This window comes from Hippocampus zosterae, chromosome 7 (genome assembly GCF_025434085.1).
Source record: "Hippocampus zosterae strain Florida chromosome 7, ASM2543408v3, whole genome shotgun sequence".
Classification (NCBI taxonomy): Eukaryota; Metazoa; Chordata; class Actinopteri; order Syngnathiformes; family Syngnathidae; genus Hippocampus; species Hippocampus zosterae.
In genome coordinates, this window is record NC_067457.1 from 8,829,471 (window position 1) to 8,853,938 (window position 24,468).

The window sequence follows — 24,468 nt, forward strand, 5'->3', positions numbered from 1 at the left end:
TCGCCATTCTAAAACCACAGGTTTAGCGAATCCAGTCGAATTTATTTATATAGCCCTAAAAAACAGTACAATCAAGTCCAAGTGTCATTCAAACCGAGGTTATCAACTGAGTTCAATGAGATATGTAAATTTAACACTTGGTAACATCTTTAACATTTTATTCACATTTCAACCCTTACTATATGTGTACCATTTTGAGCAACACCGTCAAACCTTTGACGCATAGCTCCGATTTGCAAATGGCATTGATGGTGAAGGCTTTGATGCGTACAAAATAATACGACAGCAATTAGTTGAAGCTACTTTCACTGGCGGTGTGGTGCGGTTCTACACCTCACTGTCGTAACCGAGGATGGGAGCCAGCCACTTTTCAATCTCATCGACGCGCATCTTTTTCCTTTTGGAATAATCCTCCACCTGATTAAGAACACAAGGAAATGGAACATGTTAGGGGACAGTTTGTTCAGCATGTGGAGTGCAATGTTGGTCACCTATAAGGGTCAAAGATGTGTTCTGAAGGTATCCACGTTTTACATTATCAATGTTTGTCTTATTCCAAAATGGATGGGTTCTTTGCACATAACATTTTGACGCCACGTCCATTGCAGAATATTCAGGTTACCCTTTTCGGGTTTTGACCAATATGACTGCAGTGTAATAAAAAATCACTGCAGAATATGTAAAAAAAAGATTTTTTTTTCAAACAATAGAGGAACCTTGTGGTGTTCTGATGTGGACACCGACATTCAAAATCAGTTGTGTTTTAAGCTATAGCAGATTTCCCAGTGGTGATTAATTCACCCAAACGTGTATTTGTATATATAGTATACTTTGCTGGAAACCGCAGTTGCATGAAAACATTATAAATCAATAGGAGAAATAGACCCTTTCAAGAAAGGCTCTCCAGAAACGAAAAAATGAATTCTACATTTGGACTACAAAGATTCACCGAATCCGATGACAACATTTGTGTGTATAAAACTGTATTTTCCACACTATAAGGCGCTTCGGAGTAGAAGGCACACGTTCAACGAATGGCCTATTTTAAAAGTGTTTTCAATATAAGGGAAACAGAATAGAAGCTACACGAGTGGCTGAGGTTACGTTATGCATCCACTAGATGGTGCTACGCTAAAGGAATACAATACAATACAGCTTGATTTCTACAGCGCTTTCATAACAGCTGCAACAAAGCGCTTTACATTTAAAATGCTACACCCAAGAAATCAGAATATTGATCCATATAAAAGGCGCATAGGATTTTAAAGCGCACCAACGGCTTTTGAGAAGATTGAATGCTTTTAGGTTTTATTTTGTTTTGGGGTTTTTTTTGACAGATCACATTATTACAAAGTAAATATTTTCATTTTAAATAGCTGGAAATGTTCGAAACGCATTCCCACAGGTAGCAGTATTTGGGAATGGTCGTGAGCATATTGATTACCTATGTCGAATGTAACCACAAAGTTTATAAAGAATATTGACATACCTATCTTTTGATGTAAGCAGAGACATACAGCACATTAAAGCATTTCTGTAATTTGCTGCTTGCTTTTTTTGGGTGGACTTACAAGATTGCTGTGTAACACCTGAGGTGGTTAGTTTAGACAAGTCCTGTTAACACCATGAATAACACAAAAACAACAACAACAACAAAACAGAAAATGGTGAGCTGTATTTCAGTAGCGGGGGAGATTATATGCTTTGTGACCATTGCTTTCAAAGGTCCATGTAAAAAGTATTGGACTGAATATGCAAATGCAGAAGTATGTTTGATTTCTCTGTTTCTTCTTTTTTGGGGGGGATATTTTTAATTGATTAAATGTGATAATTTTATTTATTATTATTATTATTATTATATTTTTTTAAATTATTATTATTTATTTTTTATGTGAGTTGCACGATTCAGTTGCTTTTCAAAACCTGCCTGCTCCTTGGTGATCTTCCCAACGGCAAAGTATGAGGCCTCGGAGTTGGAGAAATAAAGGCCAGAGACTGCGGCAGCGGGCGTCATTGCCAGTGACTCTGTCAAGGCAATACCTGAACACAATTTACATTTAATTATACTCTGTGCGCACACACACAACACACACACACACACACACACACACACACACACACACACACACACACACACACACACACACACACACACACTCACGTGACCAGACTGATCCTTTTTAAGTGTTTGCTAGATATTAGATACTGCACTCTGAGGGACTTGAGACGGCAAGAAAAAAAATGACCTGAGTCCTGCACACAAACATTTGTGACAGTAAAACCACTAAGGTATAAACGATTGTTTAAAGATTGTTTCATTTGTTTTCAAATCTTTCAATCCTCTAAGTCGAGGACAGAAAACAGATGTGACAGTGAGCGCGCACATTTTGGAGAGGCTGCACCCGGAATACAAATCTAGCATGAAGATGCGCAAATGCACCCGGGCCAGAAAAGTGATATTTGTTTTTGCTGCATAGCTGCACCACAACAGATCAATTACACTTCCTTGCTCTGCGGTTCTTGTCCTGTCTCATCGTATTTATAACTCAATACAGGGTGCCTTCCCGGTCCACATAGTGATGCCTTGTTAGTTTTTGTTGGGTTTTTTTTTCCATTAAAAAAAAAAAAAAAAAAATCCAATGGTGGCCCAGTGGTTGACTGGTTAGGGCGTCAGCTTGACAGTGCAGAGGTGCAGGGTTCGATTCCGGCTCCGGAATGGATGGGTGGATCCGATGGTCCATCAACATTTTTTTTACCGTATGGGCCCGAATATAAGACGGTGTTTTTGCATTGAAAAAGTGGGGGTCATCTTATATTCGGGGTCGAGACATTATACCCATTCACACCGCTAGATGGCGCCAGATATCATTGAAGCAAATGCTGAACTTGACTCCCCGGGCCAAAGTGAACGAAGAAGAAAAATAAAAAAATTGCGGTAAGAAAGAAAAGAGAAGAAAATAATAGAAGAGAAAACCAAATGGAGAAACAAAGTGACAATATGGAGAAAAGTGGGACGAAGATCGGCCAGGTTAACCGGCAGCTGAGGAGAAGTTATGATGTAATTTACATTTCAAAAACCAGAAGCCATTCATTTACGAATGTGATTGCACTTTAGTTCACATATTTAAATGTTCATATATTAAGATTTCAATGAGGCAATATAACATTCTTTTTCTCTCAAATATATTGTTATAATCATTTGTTTCAGATGTACCGTAATTATTTTCTGTATAAAAATTAATTTGGTGTTCAAAAAGTCTTTTTTCAAACTTGAGTCTTGAAAAAAAGGGGATAGTCTTATAATCAGGGCCGTCTTATATTCGGGCCAATATGGTATACTGTATTGCATAATCTTACCAATGCTCTCCTGTATACCGGCAAGGTTCCACATTGCAATCTTCTCAGTGTGATCAGGCTGGCTCGGGTAGCCAGGGGCTGGTCTGATACCCTGATAACAAGTCCGGTGTAGGTCTGAGGCCTGCAGAGACTCATCGCCACAGTAGCCCCACAGTTCCTTACGCACGCGAACGTGCAACTCTTCTGCAAATGCCTGGAGAAAATAAAGAGAAGAAGCTCATGCTCCACTTGGTTGCACTTGCTGTACATTGCTCTCAAGGTGTTTTCAAAAGGATCTCTTGAGAGTGATCAGCTATTATTACCTACTTGGCCGACTTAAGTATTTTCAGTTTTATCTACAGGTCCATTTTAGCATGAGTGCTTTTTATATGCTCTTCCAAACAATTTGGCCTTTGGCTACCTTATTGCATCAACACCCTACATTTGAATGTTTGCTGTTGAATGTGCTATTGACTTTCGTTTCCAGTTGATGTGGATTTTCACACTGTGAATGATTCATTCTCATTTTTAAATGGCATCCTCAAAACAAATGCTTCTTTACTATGCAACTTATAATGCAGTGCTCCCTATATCTGAAAACTGTTTTAAAACAGGCCATTCATTGAAGGTGTGCCTTATACGACGAAGCGCCTTATAAGTGCGGAAAATATGATAAATAAATACTTTGTTAAAACACTATTTACCTAACTTTTCAACTGAACCTGGAAAACATCACATACAATGCCAAATGGATTCACGTCACACTGCGGTGACGAGCAATACAATCGGTCCTTCACCTCTGCCAGTCGATCCGCCAAAGCTTTGACCATAATACTGCTGTAGTCATCTCCCTCAGCCTGGAATTGCTGACTCAGTTCCTCAGCCCCAAACACTCCCACGGCAAATACTCCAACGTAGTCAGCCAAACCGCTGTCTATGGGTGCCACAAAGTCAGCCAAGCACAGGTAGGGTTCTGAACGTCCACTATCCTTTTCCACCTGAAGCGGAGAAACATAATGGTTGGTCAGACTTCAGAACGACCTTCTCCTTGACCTAATATCTTTGACAAGACCTGGCTCATATTTTCTCTCACCTGTTGCCGTAAACCGTGCAATACTGAGATTGGCTGGGAATCTCTGTGCACTGTATCATCATTAGTGTACACGTTTATGTCGTCGCCATTACTCTGGGCGCGCCAGAACCCAACCAGTCCTCGCCCCGTCAGACTTGAGTTAGCAATCATTTGATCAAGCAGCCGCTGGGCATCATCAAAAACTTTGCGGGCCTCCGATCCTACAAGGACAAAATATCAGATTTGAGATTTGTTCTATTCATCCAGCTTTTCAGAATGTGTGTGTGTGTGTGTGTGTGTAAGGGAGGGGAGGGGGTGGGGGCAATCGTTGCTCAAAATCTTTTTTTTTAATGATTTTAGGTTTAAAGCTAATACATAAAATTTGATTTTAAAAAATTACATTATAAAAAAATACAATAACATTTTAGGCCAACCGCTTTAATTTTGCTGTAGACAGTAAACTAGGGCCGTGCACGAATCAGTGGTGACTCAAACTGCGATGTGAACTGGCCGTGAAAAACAAATGCAGGATCATTATTTTCGGATTGGAGTGAGAATGAATCATAGCATATTGTCGCATGTGATAGTGTCATAGGAATGGTAGAATGGGAAAGTGTGTGACTAATGTACGGCTCGGTATCACAGGCCCAAACTATATAATATAATATAATATAATATAATATAATCCGAGTAATATTATTACGGGATGTTTTGCTTAACTCAATACTGGCACTTGTAGAGGCAAATTAAAAACAATATTATCAACTCCAAATAAGTTAGCTTGCGCTGCATAAAAATATCTCCTGTCAAAAGGATACAAATGAAAAATTCGATGTGGCAAAAGAAATGAAAACAGAAATTAAAAAGTGTGCTTTTCACTCAAAGCGAACAAAAATAAATATATAAACAACCAAACAAAATACAAATACATACCAACAGTCTTGTCATTGAAGATCTTGGGGTAATCTCGATTAGGATATTTCCCCCTGAGCTGCCAGACATCAAAGAAAGGCTTCCAATCAATGAACTCGACCAGTTTGGTCAGGTCGTATGGATCAAACACACGGGTGCCTAAGAACTGAGGTCTCACTGAAAGATAAATGAAAATTATTTTTACCCTGAATATTAGTTGCTTTTGAAGTAGCTGTTGTGCGGCGCCTACTCTCGAGACTGACAATAAATTGAATTACAGTTTTATTTTTCAGAAACAACGCAATAATCATATTATCCTAATATTTGTTGAGACAAAGTCAATTGTGGGAAGCCGAAGCTCCTTAAGTTCCTTCATTAAAAATAAACATTGCAACATTTTGGTTGTTTTTATTTTTTATTTTTGGAGAACGAATTAATGACATTTCCTCTCATTTCATTGAGAAAAGATGATTTGGGTCATGAATGTTTTGAGTTACGAGCATCGTCATAGAACAAATTAAAGTCCTATTTCAAGGTACCACTTTATTAGATTCAGGTGAGACAAAGTATGCAGTCACTCTTTTTCCCTACTAAAAAAGTGCTAAATTGTGGAATGTTTATGAACAAGCATATTGAAAGACAACCTACCTGGCTTAGTCGCTGATTGCCAGTCAATATATAGAGCTTTTTCTCTAGCTTGGGACAGAGACAGAAAACGGCGATCCTGAAAAGAAAAAAAAAATAGCATCAAGAGAGGCAAGCCAGTTCCATTATTTAAACACAGTAGAAATATGTAATCTGTGAAATATAAAAATTACTAAAATTACAGGACAAGTATAGCAAATTTCGACCTAATCCATACCTTCAAGGAGTCGTAATGCTCCTGTCTTATCTCTTCATATTCCTCCTTTATGTCTTCAAAGTAGTCCTCTCTTGAGCTATCATCCAGAAGCTGAGAGCACTGGCAGACAATCAAGAAAAATCCAATTACCGTATTTTCCACACTATAAGGCGCACCTAAAAGCATTCCATTTTCTCAAAAGCCTACAGTGCGCCCTATAATCCGATGTGCCTTATATATGGTGTTCGTTACAGTCTCTTTATATTCCCCATTGAGTCGTTTCCCTGTTTGTGTTCCAATGCAACAATAGTGGTGATTATTAGCAGGAACCAATTTTAATGTAAAAGGGTCCTGACCGACACATAACTGACATATGCAATCGCAAACACACACTCAAACAGACAACTACATTGTCAGCCCTGTGCAGCTAATATGAAACCAAGATAATACCAAAAGCAGTTAGTTAATTACTGACTAAACAAAGGAAGGAAACAAGCAAAACTTCAAAGGTTATTTAGTCCCTTGTGGATGTGAGCCCACAATGGTTTGTGAGCCTTTTTGTCGAATCAACTGTCTTCATAACCCTTGTCTTTCATTTATTGTTTTGTAATGCCATTTGTATGTGTATGTTTCATGTCCGTGTTTGTGACCAGTTCTCATAGCTTTGTTACAGCAGCAGCAATTGTGAAGGTCCTATATAAATAAAGCTGGATTGTATTGTAGTATTCCCTTTAGCATAGCACCCTCTAGTGGATGCATAGCACAACCGTAGCCACTATTGTAGCTTCTATTCTATGCGCCTTATAATGCAGTGCGCCCTTTATATGAAAACGGTTTTCAAATAGGTCATTCATTGAAAAGGTGTTTTATAATCCGAAGCGCCTAAAAGTGTAGACGATGCGTGTTTCCTTTGCAGAACCCTCAAAAAAGGGCGATCTGTTTTCAACACCAAAAATAGCGTTGGACTGACAGCCATGGCTCATGCTGGTGTGGATTGTATCACAGCCCCTCCCAGGTACTGAATAGATCTGAAAAATCACCCATACTGACAAAAATCTAGACTGGCTTTGCATTTTCTTTGGATGAAAAAGGAGTAAGAGCTCTTGTACATATGCTAGCAAAAGTGTGTCAGCTAAGCTTGTAGTGCAGTCGACATCCTTACCACCACCACACTCCGAGATGCATCCAGAACATGGATAACAGGAGAGGTGTAACGCGGGGCTATCTTCACTGCTGTGTGAGTCCTATCAGAATCAAAATCAGAATCATCTTTATTGGCCAAGTATGTAGAACACACAAGGAATTTGTCTCCGGTATAAATCAAACAAGAATCCTCACTAATAATCTCATGTGGCCAGTGAACGGTAAAACGGACATTGCAGAGTATTTGCATTACTTGGATGTGGTGGCTCCACCGATCAGCAATGGTGTTGCCATTCCGAGTCTCTCCATCTCTTTGGCCACATGGATCATCTCATCGAGAGAAGGAGTGATCAGACCGGACAAACCAATAATATCTGCAAGGATCCAAATGTTAGATTTGTTTTTGAGAGTTAATTATACACACATGCTTAACTGAGTAAACATTGTTCAGAATGGAATTGATGGCAGAGCCGTCATGTTTTCCGTATTTGTCAAACCTCAGGAATGAATTCTAAACATGAGGTGGAATTATTTGTTTATTGTACCTGCTTTTTGTTGGATGGCCTCTCTGAGAATCTTATCACAAGGAACCATCACACCTAAGTCAACCACTCTGAAATACAAATGGCATGCACAATGCAAAGAAAGGACCGATGAACTATTTGAAATGAACCCACATTCTGGTGAATTATTCACATACACGCAGGAAGTTGATGGTTCGTTCAAAGGGTAATAATAAATAACCAAATGTCACAGGTGTCTGTTTTTTTTTTTTTTGCATTTGTATTACACTACAAATGTTTCAGATCATCAAGTCAATTGTCATATCACGCAAAGACAACTTATTTCAATACAAAATGATGGTTTTACTTCTCTGGGTGAAAAAAAAAATCTAAACTGGTCCAATGTGGAAAAAGTAGCAGTTCGTGCCCTGACAGTATTTCTCAGTTGTTCAAAAAAAACAACAAAAAAAAACCCTATTGTCTCAAACAAATCTAGAGTCTAAACCCCACTTATTCAATTAGTTGCCGTTTTTTTTGGAACCTTAAGCAAGAGTAAAAAGGGGTCGGGTAAGAGAGGGCCAGAAGAGACATACTGTACAAAGCAAAAATAAGTCATACAACAACAAAAAACGATAACACAGTACAGACAGTACAAAACATCTCAAACTAAAAGAAAATCTCATGCTCAGTCAAAAGCTAAAGAATAAAATTGACTTTTCAGATGAGTTTTAAAGACGGACAATGAGGGGCTGTGTCTAACGTTTACTGGGAGGCACGTGTGTAGAGGTGGAGGAGCTCAAAGAGAGATAAGGTGGGGTGAGACCATTTAAATAAGAGAATCTTTAAAAAAAAACTTTAAAAACCAATGAAAGAGACTGCCAGAGAAGGAGTTATGTGCTCCCTCGTACGAGTACCAGTCAAAAGGCGAGAAGCAGCATTTTGGACCAACTGGTGATGCATGATGGAGGATTGGCTGACTTCAAAACAAAGAGAATTACAGTAATCCAGCCGGGATATGATAAAGGCATGAATGACCGTTTCAAGGTGCCTTTGAGAAAGGAGAGGCTTGACTTTAGCCAGCAGCCTAAGATGAAAGAAGCTGGATTTGACAACAGCGCCAATTTTAAGTCACTGTCTAGTAGTTCAACACCCTAGTTTGAGACTCATGACTTTAGATAAGAAGATGCGCTGTGTCCACCATAGTCCACCAAGACAGTGAACAGGCAATTAAACGAGTGATTACTGTACATTAGTGTACACAAAAAGGTGTTTCAACACATCCATTTTCAATGTTGTTGGTGTCTTAGTACAAAGGCAAGCTGCTGCAACAAGCACGGACTCACAACTGGAAGTGTATAGATAATAATAATCCTAATCATAATAATGCGGTGTCGAAATGGGATGAGAGACAGTTCACCATGTCATCGTTTTGCCGTATTCTAAGGGTTCTATTTCTCATTTCAGGGGGAAAAAAAATTACCGGTAGTTGTTGCAACCCAGGACGACACCCACAATGTTCTTGCCAATATCATGGACATCGCCCTTCACTGTAGCAAGAATGACGGTGCCTTGATAAGGATTCTGCAAGCAAAGGAGGTGAAATTTGAAAAGCCGCGATGAAAACGAAAGAAAATACACCGATAAGCTTTGAACTTTTCGGACAGCTACGAATGCACTGTATCCCCCAGGTTTGCCAATTTGACTTTATTAACCCTTTCAAGCATCCTGTAACCTGATAACATGATAAGGTGTCCAAATGTAGCAACCGCTATCCCTGAAAGAGTTGAACAAAGAAAATATTTTGTTGATATAGGTACTAACTATGTCTTCAGCTGACCCAGACAAAGATATCATCTCCTTTCTCTCTTTCTCCATGAAGGGAATGAGATGGCCCACCGCCTTCTTCATAACACGAGCCGACTTAATGACCTGCAAACATGCAACGAGGGTGATTCATTAAAACAAAGCTAAAACGGAGCGAGGAAGAATCATCACGTCGTTTCACAAACGGGGGAACACATTTGAAATGTTCTTTTGAATTGATTGTATTCATGTTATCACGACATGAGTAATGTTGTAATTGTGTACAAACTGCATGTCTCGTTGCTAATAGTGGATTGCATTCCGCCCTGATGAACGTAATTAGCATGTTTCCGTAACTATACATGTGTGTTATCTTGTGTCACAGAATTGCTATTTTTTTCTTAGCTTTAGGGTCATATTCAAATTGTCAGAAAAGCAGAAAGAAACAGTGGCCTTGAAGCCAACTGCACATCCTTTTGTCCAGCTGACCCAAGAGAACCAGGAAGAAAATACACTAGATTTACACACAATGTAAGCTGTACAAAAACAAAAAAAAACAGCAAAAATACTTCCAGTCATGGAATAGAAACGACACAGCAGCTGCCGTAAATTTTTTGATTGCAAAAAGTCCACAATTTGAGTTTTCATACCTGCGGCAGGAACATCTTGCCAGCGCCAAACAGATCTCCGACCACCTTCATGCCATTCATTAAAGGACCCTCAATGATGTGAAGTGGGCGGCTGTAGCGATCGGCATTCGTCCGACATTCTTCCACATCTTGTACCACATGCGTTTCTATTCCCTGACATCAGCATCCCGGGACAAACGTGTTACAGAAGAAAAGAAAAACAAAGAATGACTAATACGTTCAACAACAACATATCTGAGGACATTTGGCGCATGGCGATTTTTTTTCTATGTAGAACCTCAGTCGCAAAACAATTACAATGAAAGGCAATGTGAAAATCCTGATGGTCAAGAAACAGAAGCCTTACCTTGATGAGGGCGTACGCCAGCCTCTCTTCCGCACTTTTTTCCCTCCATTTGTCTGTTTGAACAACTTTTTTCCCTCCCTTCACGTTGTTCTATCAACATAAGTACCAATGACAACGTGAGACCCATAATTAAAGTAACGGGAAGATAACGTATTATTCCGGTGGAAATGTACTTGTGCATAGGCCAGAAGTTTCTCTGTAGCGTCGACGTCTTTGTTCCAGATCAGGTTTTCACACAGGAGCAGTAGTTCTTTATCAATATCATCATACACAGGTAGATTTCCGGCATTCACTATTCCCATATCCATACCGTCCTGAGAAAACACGAAGCATTACCACACACCATCAGTGCAATACACATTACTTATCAGTATTGATTCCTGGGGACCGGGAATCAGAACCGAACCAGTTCATATGTCAAAGGTACACGTTGGAGTGGGTATGGGGGTTGGAGGGATTTTGTCTTCATCTTCTCCGGTAATGACCACTGACCCCTAATTTGGTAGAAAAGTGGACTGGTGAAAGATGTTTGATCAGGTTGGCTTGACGTGGGGAAGCACTTTAATCCAAGGGTGGGCAAACTACGGCCCGCGGGCCGGATTGGGCCCGTTGGGCTTTTTAATCCGGCCTACGAAGATTGGTGCACAGTTATGGTTTGATTGCATTCATTTCGTTTGGACTTGTAATGACAGGTATTTCAACACCAGTTAATTCAAGTTGCGGAGCACAGGGAGGGAGGGGAAGACGAAGAAAGAGGGAGAGACCATGGAAGTGAAACTGATATGTATCTGATTAAATGAAGCGGGTAAGAAAGTACGAAACATTCAGGAGTCGCACTTGGAGTCGGAAAGACTCAAATCGACTTTGAAAAACAAGGAAGCGATTCTTACTCAGTCCGATTCTGGCAATTTCCATGTTCAGAGTGAATTGCTTGTGGCTCGAGTAAATGAACATTTCCTCAAATGGTTTGATTGTTATCATGTTAAAAACTTTCCGCAAACTGGACCGCGAATAAGAGTCGGAGAGCAGTCAAATGTGAGGGGCAGGGGTGCCCATTAGGTAGATCCTGATCTACCGGTAGATCTAAGACAGGTCCCAAGTAGATCCGAGGAGTGTCGAGAAGAAAAAAAACAAACAACCATTTGTGTGTCTTTGTACATGTTAGTAATATATTTTTTGTGTTAATATACACTGCACACTAATCATCTTATCAGTCTCATTTTCACTAAAAAAAATATTTAAAAAAATAAAATAAAGCAGGTAAATCTTAAATTTGTGTGTGTATGTGCGCGCACCGGTAAGGGTAGATCCCGTGAGGTTAGTTGATCGAAAAGTAGATCTTCGATCCAAAAAGTTTGGGCACCCCTGGTGTAGAGCGTGAACAACAGGGGGCTCAGTACACATCCTTGAGGAGAACCGGTGCTGAGTGTGATGGTGGAGGAGAATGTTACATTATTACTGGCATACAAAGACATTGTGCTATCTTCTTTATTTTCTATTTCTAACTTTTGGCCCGGCCCTCCACAATATTTTCTGCTTCTAATTTGGCCCCCCCGGGAAAATAATTGCCCACCCCTGCTTTAATCCATACATAATGTCCATCCTTTCCTATTATTTTGTTCTTTGAAAATGAATTTCTATACTTCCAGGTAGGCTGCCTGTAGATTTTAACCGGGCTAACCATTTATATTTATTATTTCCTCAATCCTCACAAGTCACTAGTTTTGACTCGTTGAGCGTGCTTCTGTTCAATCATCCTTTCCTCCGTTCGTGTCAAGAACGCCCACTCAACAATTTCTCAAACTGGTTTACAATGAAATTTGACTGTACCTCAGTCAAAAAATAAATAAAGAGAATCACGAGTGGTCCTCTCCTGCTCCGTTCTGAAGAACAGTTAATTTAAAAAAAAAAAAAAAGCCTTTTGTTTCGGGGATCTCGCATGTCTGATGAAAATAGCTGTGCAAAGTCTTTCTGAATTTCAAATAAAACTGTAAAATATTGCAGTGCTTTTATTTTGAAAGTGTTGCTTTCATTTTGATGTGCATGTGTGGACAGTGGAAATGAGCAAGAGCAAACACTTGTGTCTGGTAGAGTTGCCAACTTTAGATATCTATCTAGTTAAATAGCTAGCTAGGTAGCAATCTAGCTAGTTAGATATGCTCGGAAGCAGTAATTTACCTTTATAGCATGATAGAGAAATGCCCCATGCATAGCTTCTCGGATGGTCTCCATTCCCCTGAAGGAGAAAGACAGGTTGGAGAGACCTCCGCTCACCCTGGCTCTTGGTAATGTCTCCTACACACGTACACAAATAAACACAATATGGATGATCTGTTATTCTAATGGGGCACACTGTAGAGGTGGTGACTTTGATCCACAATAAAACTGCAAACGTATGACCACACTTAAAGCTTCAATCGGTTTGGTTATCAAGACAGCACGTTGCCTAACGTCACTGGAGCAAGTCCCTTCAAATGGATGCTTCAACAAGCCAATCATCTCAAACACATGCATAAGTGACGCAATGTCAAGTACAACTTTATTGTCCAATGTGCAGTATGTGCAACATACATTCATTCATTCATTCATCTTCCGAGCCGCTTGATCCTCACAAGGGTCGCGGGGGGTGCTGGAGCCTATCCCAGCTGTCTTCGGGCAGTAGGCGGGGGACACCCTGAATCGGTTGCCAGCCAATCGCAGGGCACACAGAGACGAACAACCATCCACGCTCACGCTCACACCTAGGGACAATTTAGAGTGTTCAATCAGCCTGCCACGCATGTTTTTGGAATGTGGGAGGAAACCGGAGCACCCGGAGAAAACCCACGCAGGCCCGGGGAGAACATGCAAACTCCACACAGGGAGGTCGGAGCTGGAATCGAACCCGGTACCTCTGCACTGTGAAGCCGACGTGCTAACCACTGGACTACCGGGCCGCCCCCTTCTTTTTTTCTAAAAGTTAGATTACAAGTTACTCTATTATTCATTCATTCATCTTCCGAGCCGCTTGATCCTCACTAGGGTCGCGGGGGGTGCTGGAGCCTATCCCAGCTGTCTCCGGGCAGTAGGCGGGGGACACCCTGAATCAGTTGCCAGCCAATCGCAGGGCACACAGAGACGAACAACCATTCGCACTCACACTCACAACTAGCGACAATTTAGAGTGTTCAATCAGCCTGCCTTGCATATTTTTGAAATGTGGGAGGAAACCGGAGCACCCGGAAAAAAACCCACGCAGGCCTGGGGAGAACATGCAAACTCCACACAGGGAGGCCGGAGCTGGAATCGAACCCGGTACCTCTGCACTGTGAAGCCGACGTGCTAACCACTGGACTACCAGGCCGCGTGCAACATACAGCACAAATGAATTTTTTCCCCTCTCAAACAGACAACAAGAGGAGCCGCTGCGGGTGCCCGCTTAGTTCCAAACATGACTAACATGACGGAATATCCCTCCTAATTCCCAGACTTGAATCCAAAAGAGAACTTGCTGCGTGGAAAAAAACAACAACCTGTTCGTGAGACAAAAAAAAAACCCCAAGAAGTGCAGTCACATGGAATGTAGTGCAATCATCCTGGCCTGACCTACCAACCAGTTTTCATTTTGACGACATCATGTTTTCAGTATAAATGAGTCTTTTTGTGTTGGGAACGATTGGACGATGGTCAGTGTCATACAGGATATCAAGTATACCGAATATAGACAAAGTTGCTTGTTTCTGAGTGTGTAATACCTTAATCATTTTGGTGGCCCTGATGAAATTGACAGCGTAGTCGTTGTGTTCCTCCATGCCAGTCCCGATTGTCAGGATATTGGGGTCAAAGATGATGTCGTTGGGATTGAACCCAATTTTGCGAACCAGAAGGTTATAAGCGCGGGTGCAGATCTCCACTTTGCGGGCTCTATCTGTAGCCTGAAGAGAACAGCACACGCTCAGTCATCTTGCACAGCGCATGTGTGTGTGTGTGTGTGTGTGTGTGTGTGTGTGTGTGTGTGAGGTGGGTGATTTCTGGGGCCATATACTATGCGAAAGACTGGTCATTTCCATCCATCCATTCTCTGATCTCATTTTCACGTGGGTCGCGGGTGTGCAGGGGCCTATCACAGCCGTGGAGGTAGGTGGGGTACACCCCGAACTGGTTGCCAGCCAATGGCAGGGCACACATAGACAAACAACAATTCACGCTCATAATCACACCGAGGGACAATTTAGAGCGTTCAATCAACTTAAAATGCATGTTGGTGGAATATGGTGGCGGAAACCGGAGTACCCAAAGAAAACCCATGCAGGCACGGAAAGAACATGCAAACAGATTTTTTTTTTTTTTTTACAGGGCTGGCATGAATGGAAAGACACATTTCTGACGATGAGAGTGTCATTATTATTTTAATAAAAATAATTATTTTGTCATGAATTTTTTTTTAAATAATAATGATTGTAAATTAATTATTTAAAATAAAACACTCAACAGTAATGATGATGATAACAGTAAAAATGCTGCTTTTTTTTTAACCTAACTGCAGACGAGCTGCACAGTTCAAATTGGCGAGAAAAAAAATAGCGCTTTCCCAAACACCCTTATCTTGAGGCCATAGACCCTATAAGGTTATGTAAAGAACAACGTGTTAAAGGACAAGTACACCAAAGGTGCTCTGCATCCATTTTTAACTGTATGTTTGGCATTGTCTATGCCATTTTGTGCTCTCACCTGGCCTTCCTCATCAAAGGCCATGACCACCACAGCAGCACCATAGCGCTTCACAGTTGACGCCCTGAGCAGGAACTCCTGCTCACCTTCCTTCAAACTTATGCTGTTGACGATACATTTCCCCTGGCAGCATTTCAGACCGGCTTCGATCACTGCAAAGTTCGATGAGTCAATACACAGAGGAACCTTTGGGATGACAAGAGGAGAGTTGGAAAAAGGCAACTATCGATTGGATACGACTAAACCGGATCGTTGAAGAAAGTTTATTGTCATAGAAGAACCCCCAAAAATTTGTAAAATAACTGTAAAGAGAAAATTGATTACCCGCGCAATGTCTGGCTCAGAAGCAATAAAATTACAAAATCGAGCCATTGCCGTTGGACCTTCCAGCATTCCCTCATCCATGTTGACGTCGAGGATTTGAGCTCCCATCTCCACTTGTGCCTTCGCAACGCTTAAGGCATCCTAAAAATGAGAAATGGAAATCAACTCAGATATGATTTTTTTTTTCCTTTTTATATGCTACATCACTGGTGTCAAACTCAAGGCCCGGGGGCCAAATCTAGCCCGCCATACCATTTTATGTGGCCCATAAAAGCAAACTCTTCCTTGTTAGCCGTATTGCTTTCTGTTTGATTTATTAGCGTGACAAATGTATTGGATTAATCACATTGGAGTCAGAAAACTATTCTGGGTCCAGTTTATAAATTGGTCTTGAAGTTCCTGTTTTTTTGTGTGCAGTTTTTTTTTTTTAGCTCATAACCACTTTTTTTCTTTCTTTCTCTAGACTTCCCCCTGAATACTTTTTATAATGATGAGTATAACTGTATTCTTTTTTAGATACAGTTGGTTGAGGCCCTTTTTTTCCTCAACATTTTTTTTTGTTAACTCCTGACAATAACGTGACCCCGGCCCGCTAATTAGCACAATTCTGCAATTAGCAACAAGGAAGATGACTTCCATCTTCGCTGATGAATACCACAAATTCCAGAAAATGGCAGTGCCGTAGACAATGAAATGACATCATCAGTGATCAGGAATGATCGTCGATGATCGTGGGCCTCAGAGATTGCACATAAACACAAGATTTGGCCTTGGTCTCACCTCATAATTTCCAGCCATAATCATCTTGGCAAATTTGCGTGACCCAGACACATTGCAACGCTCACCGATGTTTACAAAGTTGGTGTAAGGGCCTATCTTGAATGGTTCCAGACCTAGAATCACATCGATACACCAATAAATAATGAGGTCGCTACTTGTTCAATTCGACAGATAAAGAAATAAATGAATAAAAATAGAAAAAAATACACAGAAAAAAACAACTAAATGGACTTGGGACAGTGACAAATGCATTTTTGTAAATACAATTCAATTTCAGATGAAATCACGTATCTTACTGTATTGGATGTAACTCTTTTGTACTGCATTGAAGCAGATGATGAATTACAGTAGCATTATAGTAGTAGAAGTACAGAGTACTGAAGTACCGAACAGCAGTGAAGATTTCCTGATATTGTGGTCAAATATGGGAGCTGCAGGCCAATCATGAAAAACAACTTGCTGCTATTATAATGTGTTCGAGTTAAGTAAATAAAATATGTCATGGAACACTACCAACACAAACACTAAGTCACCATCTTATGTTCTCTCATAGAGCAGGAAGTCTTCCGTCTCGCCAAAATAAAACCCTGCAGTCTGGCTGAGCGATTTTGCATTTTGGAATCGACGTTGCGATTCCAGACAGAGCGACCATTTTTTTGCAGCACTCCTAACTGACCCACAATCTGTTGTAGTAACACTCTCACACACAAACGACGTCTCCATCCTCTCCCGCGCCAATGATGAAAAGTCATGCGCACCAATCTACTTTGAGACGTCAAATTTAGAGGAGAATACTACATGCTGTGCTTGCTAGCTGGCGCAACTCAGCTACACATTATCCCCCCGTGTCCAGATCCTCAAAGTAACCATTTCTCGGCCCTTACATACTACTTGAGATATTTCCACCCAGCAAGTGTCTGAATCACCTGAGAGCAGCAAGTAGTCTTGAAAAATGTCCTCCGCGGGAACTCTGGGTTGGCAGGCTTTGACTGCTTCTGAGATGGCTCTGTGTGAGGGTAAAAGATGAGAGTAATAAAATGTAAAATTATTGGTATTTTACGATCCGGGTTATTTTTGAGCATGTTTGAAGGTGTATCATTTATTTACCAACGAAAAAAATCAGGAAAAAAAATCCCCATTGATTTATACATTACGTGTTCAGAAGGGAGTGATTTTAGAAGGCCATATCGGTTAGGAGAGAGAAATGTCGGGTTTTGTGTCAAAGAAAATGCCTGGCTGAAGCGAAATCCAATCACACAAATCATGCTGACCTGATGTGTGCCGGAGTGGTGCCGCAACAGCCTCCTACAATATTCACGAGTCCGTCCAATGCAAACTCCTGAAGGCAGCAAAATGAGTTTAAAAAAAACGTCAAGAATTTGTCAGCAAAGGGACTGTTGAAACATTTGGCACATTTGATTCGAAGGGCAGACGAGTAAATTGTAAGAGAGAAGGCTGAAATCAACTTTTTGAAGCATTAGCCATGTTAAAATGCAATTTCCTCAGCAAAAAAAAAAACCCAGTGGGATGTTTTCCTCCATTCGCCCATCTCTGAGGCATTCCCGCTAATTTCTTTTAACAATGTGGGAAGCCCTGTTGTTGCAGTTTAGAAGAGAAAGTTAGTCACGTTTGGTCCAAAGACGTTTGGACCGCATGACCCGGACGCTTCATGGAAGCAATTTTCACATCACTCACTGTCAAAAAAACTGCAATCTATTTCACCAACATTTACGCGAGCGTCTCTGCATTTCAACTTGAACTGCTGCATAATACAGTATCAGAACAATTGCCCTAATATTTTAGATTTGATTAGCATTTTATATTACCTTTAAGTTGGAGGCCGTGACTGCAGGGGTTTCATCATAAGCCCCAAACGTGTTGGGAAGACCTTACAGTAAAACCAAATAGTAATAGCATTAGACGATGACACATAGACACCCAGCTCATAACCGATCAGTAAATAGGGTGGCGTTTGTGTGTGGAGCTTTTTTTGGGGGGGGGGGGGGCAAAACTGAAGCACATAATTAATTTTTCATAACTTAATTTTTCATCACAGGGCCGGTAGCTATTCTTTCGGGGCTCAAGGTACCGGTAAACACAATCAAAAACACCCCCCCACCCCCAAACTTTCCCCCCTCTTGCTCATGCAAATGAAGTTCATCAACGAGCAAAATGGTTCCTCAAAGAAAAAAAGTTATTTCGAGCCTTGACTTTCAATAATCTGATTCATAAATGATGAAATGACACATGATAAATAATGCATGCATGACTTAACACCACATAAATGCCAATTTTTTTTCTGGTCTCAACTCTAAAATGTCGTGTTGAATTTTTACCTGCATTGGGGTAACAGATTACAAAAGCAGTGGTACTCTTTCCTATAGCCTCAATGAAAGGTCTCATCTCTGTAGCCCCTAAGGCACAATTGAGGCCGATACTGAAGAACAACACAAGAACAAAATAATTAAGAAACTGGAGGTAACAAATGAACATTTGTAATACGAGGAAGGCAAACTTGTATTGTTAAGCAAAATCACAAGAACTGGTGTAAAAAAAAAATAATAATCGATATCGATTTAAATTATTAGGTGTCTATGCTGATCAAAATACCGTATTTTCCGCGCTTCAGAGTATAAGGCGCACCGTCGATGAATGGCCTCGCTTAAAACGGTTTTCATATATGGGGCACATCACTTTACAGGGCACAGAGAATAGAAGCTACAATAGTGGCTGTGGTTACATTAGGCATCCACTAGATGGAGCTACGCTAAAGGGAATACAATACAATACAATACAATACAGCTTTATATATATTTTGAATGCTTACAAATTTAAATCCTCGAAATATATACAGTATATGTATTTACAGTGGCCCCATTTTTCACGCTCGCAAAATCTGTACTCGCCATAAGGCAAGTTGTATATCAGGCGTGATAAGGGCCAGTGTGACATGTTACACTATCATTTTTCAACTTTGGGAAATTTTGACGTCAGACATGTTAAAACTATTTTAAATTGTGACCCCAAAAAAATTGCATATTCTGCTTTTTCTTAATTTTCCTGAGTTTCATTTGAAAACAAAACAACACTATTGAACATAAATCCTACATGGTATATGGTAGTTGTTATTTGTGTTTCGAGCTACATGCAACTTACCATAATGGTTTAGCGTGTGAGACACTCACAACAAAGGCATCGCCTGTTTGACCAGACAGAGTACGCCCGCTCCGGTCAACAATGGTTCCTGATATCTACACAGAGAAGAACAAAAAAATAATTTAAATTTATATATTTTTGGGGGGGACGCAGGCACAATATATCAATACATTTCATTCAGACATTAAGAATTGACTTCAAGAGCAAACTACCTGTCATGATGAGCATTGACCCTCATGCATACAGTCGAGAGGTCAGATGGAATAAATTGAAAAATACAATAGACCTACAAAGAGAGGTTTCCTTTCGTAGCTCTTCTCAAACAGCATATCAATGGCGAACAGTGCTGCCTGCAGAAGGAAGCATAGGTTGGAGACATCAAGAGTGGATGTAATGGGGGGTTTGGTCACAAGAAAATGCTTACAGTATCACTCTTATTTATTACAAATGAGAACTTGAAATTTTGGTCGCGATTTTAGCAAGCATCATTAAAGATCTGGCCCTCGAGCCTTGAGTTTGACATATGTGTCTTAGGGGATCCGAATGGATTATACATCTGCTCTCATTTTTTTTTCCAATGCCGTATTGTCGTAATCCAGAGATTAATATTTAAATTGACTCAGACCACGAGGAAATCCCGCGAGATTTTCGAAAAAAAATGTCAACATGTAATTGATATTGAAATTTCAAGTCAAGTCAACAGTATTTATAGAGCACTTTCAAACAGCCATCGCTGCACACACAGTGCTGTACATGGAGCAATTTAACATGCACAATAAATCATACATCCAAAATCTTTTTTTGCGAAGAGTGCATTGTTACATTCATTCACAGGGAAATTCCAACTGTGCCGCGCAACAACTTTCTTCATGCCTTTTCCACCTAATGTGATAATTGAACACCAAAAAGTGTATCGTAAGCTCTCGGGTTGTTTGTGGTTGTGCTCAGTGTAGTGTGAATTGATTCTTGTTCAACTACTGACAGGTACTACCTTGGCATTGGCTGTGTCGAAGATGGTTTCAACCAAAATTATGTCTGCTCCTCCATCCAACAGACCTCTGACTTGCTCCAAATAGGCTTCAACTAGCTCGTCAAAAGCTGTTAAAAAGACACATTCGTAAAAGATATATAGGTAATTAAATCAAAAAATGCTTGTTAGTGATTGTACGATATAGGTCATTACAAATCAAAAGTAAGTCATCAGCGGCATGAAAATCAAGTTCAAAGAGCTAACTTACTGATGTTTCGAAAGTCTGGTCTCTCCACAGAGGGTGACACAGACAGTGTTTTATTGGTTGGGCCAACCGCTCCAGCCACGTACCGCTTACGTCCTGACAACGCATACAGAATCACCACATGACAAAGAGCTAATCGGTATGTTTGTCATCACTTGATTCAACAGTACAAATTCGCCAAACCAGTTTGTTTGGTGACATCATCGGCTGCTCTTCTTGCTAGCTCCGCTGATGCTCTGTTAAGACGATAAGCCTAGAAAGACAGAAAAAAAAAATCATACAATACTGTGGTAACAAAAACAATTTAAACTTCATATCTAGCCCCCGAGCCCCTCAAAAAAAGTCATACAAATGCATTTCAAAAACTCAATATGAATATTTAGGGCCGTATGAACCCTTTGAGCGGCAGCGGTTACTACAGTGGACGGCTTATCATGTTATCGGGCTACGGGTTATCATTATTGGTGCATGAAAGAGTAAAAATTGCTCTGAAGAAATAAGTCAGCGCACAGAACTCAGTCAATTACAAAAAAAATTCACTTGTAATATATCAGGGCTGTGAGTATGTCATTTTTTTTTAGAACCAATTATTGATTATTGATTGATGAATGAACTAGTTGTTGTTTATTCGGTATTGTTTGCTGCTGTGACAAAAACTAAACACCAATTGGGATTGATAATGTACCCATCCCAATTTTTAAACTGATTAAATTACTGGTTCGGTCATTGATTTCAAATGTCTTATTTTGATTAAACAAAAAAAAATTTATACAGTGTATACACAAAACATGAAAAAATTCAAATTAAAAATCGGGAGCCTGCAGGTGGGTTATCATTTTACAGTCACCTAAGAACAAAAGGGGGGTTGAGTTCGACTATGTGACTTATTTCTTACCTGCTTCCTACTTTAGATTGAATTTCATTGTTTTTGTTCTAATTTCTCATTTTAACTCATTCACTCCCAAAGACGTTTTTAAACGTCTTTTCAAACTTCGTCTAGACTTGGCTGGTACCGAATGAGTTAAAAAACAAGCAAACAAACGGTATCTTAATGGATCACTTTAAAATTCCAGAGTCACGAGGTGTGATTTGTGAGTGTGAATAGTTGTTGTTCGTTTATGTGTGCCCTCTGACTGGCTGGCAACCAGTTCAGGGTGCCTGCTCGGAGCCAGCTGGGATAGGCTCCACCATGCCTGCGACCGCCGTGAGGACAAAGCGTTTCAGATAATGGATGGATGGAAGTTACAGATGACTATTGGTGTTGACTGAATGGGTGGCAACAATGGGGAAATACCAGTGTTTTGAGTAAAATGGCTTGCAGCATCATACTATTAAAAAAAAAAAAACAACTACAGTATTTTCCGCACTACAACTCGCTTCGAAGTATAAAGTGCACCTTCAATGAACAGCATATTTTTAAACGGTTTTCATATATAGGGTGCACTATATGATAAGGCGCATAGAATAGAAGTGACAAAAGTGGCTGCGGTTGCGCGATGCATCCACTAGATGGAGCGATGCTAAAGGGAATACAATACAAAACAGCTAGACCACTGGGCCTCTCTGGTTTGCCACTCTTAATTTGAAAAGAAAAATGTACTGTCCTCTCCATCCAACATGAAACGTGAAAGCCACCAAGTGGCAGAAAAATCTACGGCTAAACGTTTTATACTCACTTTAACTGAATGGTAATATACCTTTTCAAATAACATTGAGTTTTGACAAAGTCAATGTATCAATGAACTGCAAAGATACAAAGTACGAGTTAAACAATTTCTCCACTTTTCAGTTTATAAAAAAAAGAGTTTGAAAAACGTTTTTATTTATAAAGTATTTTATTGCACAATTAGAACAAATATAAACTTTTGTGATTAACTTGCGATTGATCACAAGTTAGCTGTGGAAATCTTGCGATTAATTACGATGAAAATCTTCGACTGAAAGCCCGAATTGAAACAACAATGATCATAGTAGATATGGTTGCACTACTCAAACCTTAAACCTACCATGTGTGACAGTCCATAATCAGCCTGAGCAACAGACGTGCTGCTGAATGTGTTGGTTTCGATCATGTCCGCTCCGGCCATCAAATATTCCTGCCGTTAAAAAGCAGAGACCAGGTTAGACACATATTGAAGTTTCACATATTGACCTTTTTTTTCTTCCTTGGCGTGGCAGCCATACGCTTTAGTAAAGTCAAGTCTGTCGTTTTAAAATACCTTGTGAATTTTGTAGATGACATCTGGCTTTGTGATGCTAAGCAGATCATTGTTTCCTTTAAGCGGGAATGAATGCTCTTTAAATTCATCCCCCCGGAAATCGTCCTCTTGAAGCTCCTGTTGCTGGATCATGGTTCCCATACCCCCATCCAGGACCATGATCCTTTGCTGCAACAGTGCTCGTAACTCCAACTCAAGAAGACATCTGCTCTCTGGGAATAACATTTGAAAAAGCCAGATGCAGGAAACATTACCTGAAGCAGATAATTAAACTGAACCCTTTTATACACCCTGTAACATGATAACATGATAAACTGTCTACTGTAGTAACCGCTGTCCCTGAAAGGGTACCGTTAAGGAGACTTTTTTCATAGTATTGGCTGGTATAGATGACTGGTCGTGTATAACTATAGCTAAATTGATATTTATTTATTTATTTTTTAATATCAGTGGTGATGACAGTGAAATATGCAGCGTAATTTGCGTCATAACAGACAGCTCTTTTAATATAATGATTTCTAACCCGAAGCGTTTATGTCCAGTTAGGTATTCCGAGTGGAATTCTTTTATTTTGAAGGTGGTTTTCAACGATCGTCGGTGGCTTTTTACCGTAATGTCTCGTGTCAAAGTAATTAGGGGTTCGGGGGCGGCTGGCTTGATTTCGTCTCCCCGAGTTGGGGCTGGCTTGACCGCAGTCGGTGACTGACGGGAAAAGTACGATCCCAAAACGGTGTTGTGTCTGATCACCTCACTCAGGTGTCCGCTAAGTTCCACAACTTTAGCACGTGCAAACAGCTGCGTGGCATTGCGTGCTAAAAGCTAATTCTAACGTAAGCTACTATGTTTCAAATGCAAATACCTGTTTCTGTAGAGTACTGGGAAGCGTCGTTCGTCTGAACCATCTTTTATAATAGTCGGAGATGGTAGCGCGGGGCTTCGGGCGACTCGTACCAAGGCTACTGTACAGTACACGAATTTTTTTCCGTAGTATTACTAATTCCAAGTTTTCGATAAAAATTTCCTGTTTAGATATTTCAAAATAAAATAGCATTAGTCAGTCATAGAGTAGAAGACGGTCCGATTCGTTTTTTCTTCATTCATTCATCAGGTAATATCACTTATTTTCGAAATTTTACAACCGAGTTAGATGCGCTAAAATGAGTGCAATGAGTTGACAGAAGCCGCATACCGCTGTCATCAAGTGAAAATCCTAAATAATATATAGACTAGTCCAAGAAAGCACCCCATTTCCAACATTTTAGATTGTGTACTAATTTGTAAAAATAAATTAATAACACAATTATTGATAGGATAGATTTGTGTGGGTGGACTGGGGGGGTGGGATTAATTTACATGACGGGTTAGGAAGATGCGGCTTTGGAAAACTCAGGTGCTGGGTTCAAAACCTACCATACGATCTGGGCGGCCTGGTGCTCCG

General features: G+C 40.3%; 1 protein-coding gene across 3 annotated transcripts; it reads right to left on the reverse strand.

Annotated features, from left to right (window-relative positions):
- Positions 1-111: 111 nt before the first annotated feature.
- Positions 112-24,046, reverse strand: mtr (5-methyltetrahydrofolate-homocysteine methyltransferase). Of its 3 annotated transcripts, XM_052071027.1 has the most exons (33): positions 23,890-24,046; positions 23,031-23,242; positions 22,818-22,907; positions 20,995-21,064; positions 20,815-20,907; positions 20,568-20,674; positions 19,867-19,926; positions 19,577-19,671; positions 18,757-18,857; positions 18,247-18,308; positions 17,692-17,759; positions 17,347-17,426; positions 16,421-16,533; positions 15,641-15,781; positions 15,317-15,502; positions 14,341-14,520; positions 12,785-12,901; positions 10,780-10,920; positions 10,607-10,696; positions 10,261-10,413; positions 9,629-9,736; positions 9,288-9,388; positions 7,850-7,917; positions 7,558-7,678; positions 7,324-7,405; positions 6,183-6,281; positions 5,969-6,044; positions 5,342-5,497; positions 4,430-4,629; positions 4,134-4,334; positions 3,358-3,550; positions 1,928-2,040; positions 112-417 (listed from the first exon to the last, which is right to left on the reverse strand). In XM_052071027.1, the coding sequence occupies exons 1-33, from the start codon at positions 23,930-23,932 to the stop codon at positions 328-330; spliced, it is 3,810 nt and encodes a 1,269-aa protein (XP_051926987.1). In that variant the 5' UTR covers positions 23,933-24,046; the 3' UTR covers positions 112-327. The 3 variants fall into 3 exon arrangements, with proteins under 3 accessions (XP_051926987.1, XP_051926988.1, XP_051926989.1); XM_052071028.1 differs by lacking the exons at positions 20,568-20,674; positions 23,031-23,242; positions 23,890-24,046; XM_052071029.1 differs by lacking the exons at positions 112-417; positions 1,928-2,040; positions 3,358-3,550; positions 4,134-4,334 and having other exon boundaries at positions 4,484-4,629; positions 5,342-5,399.
- Positions 24,047-24,468: the final 422 nt, after the last annotated feature.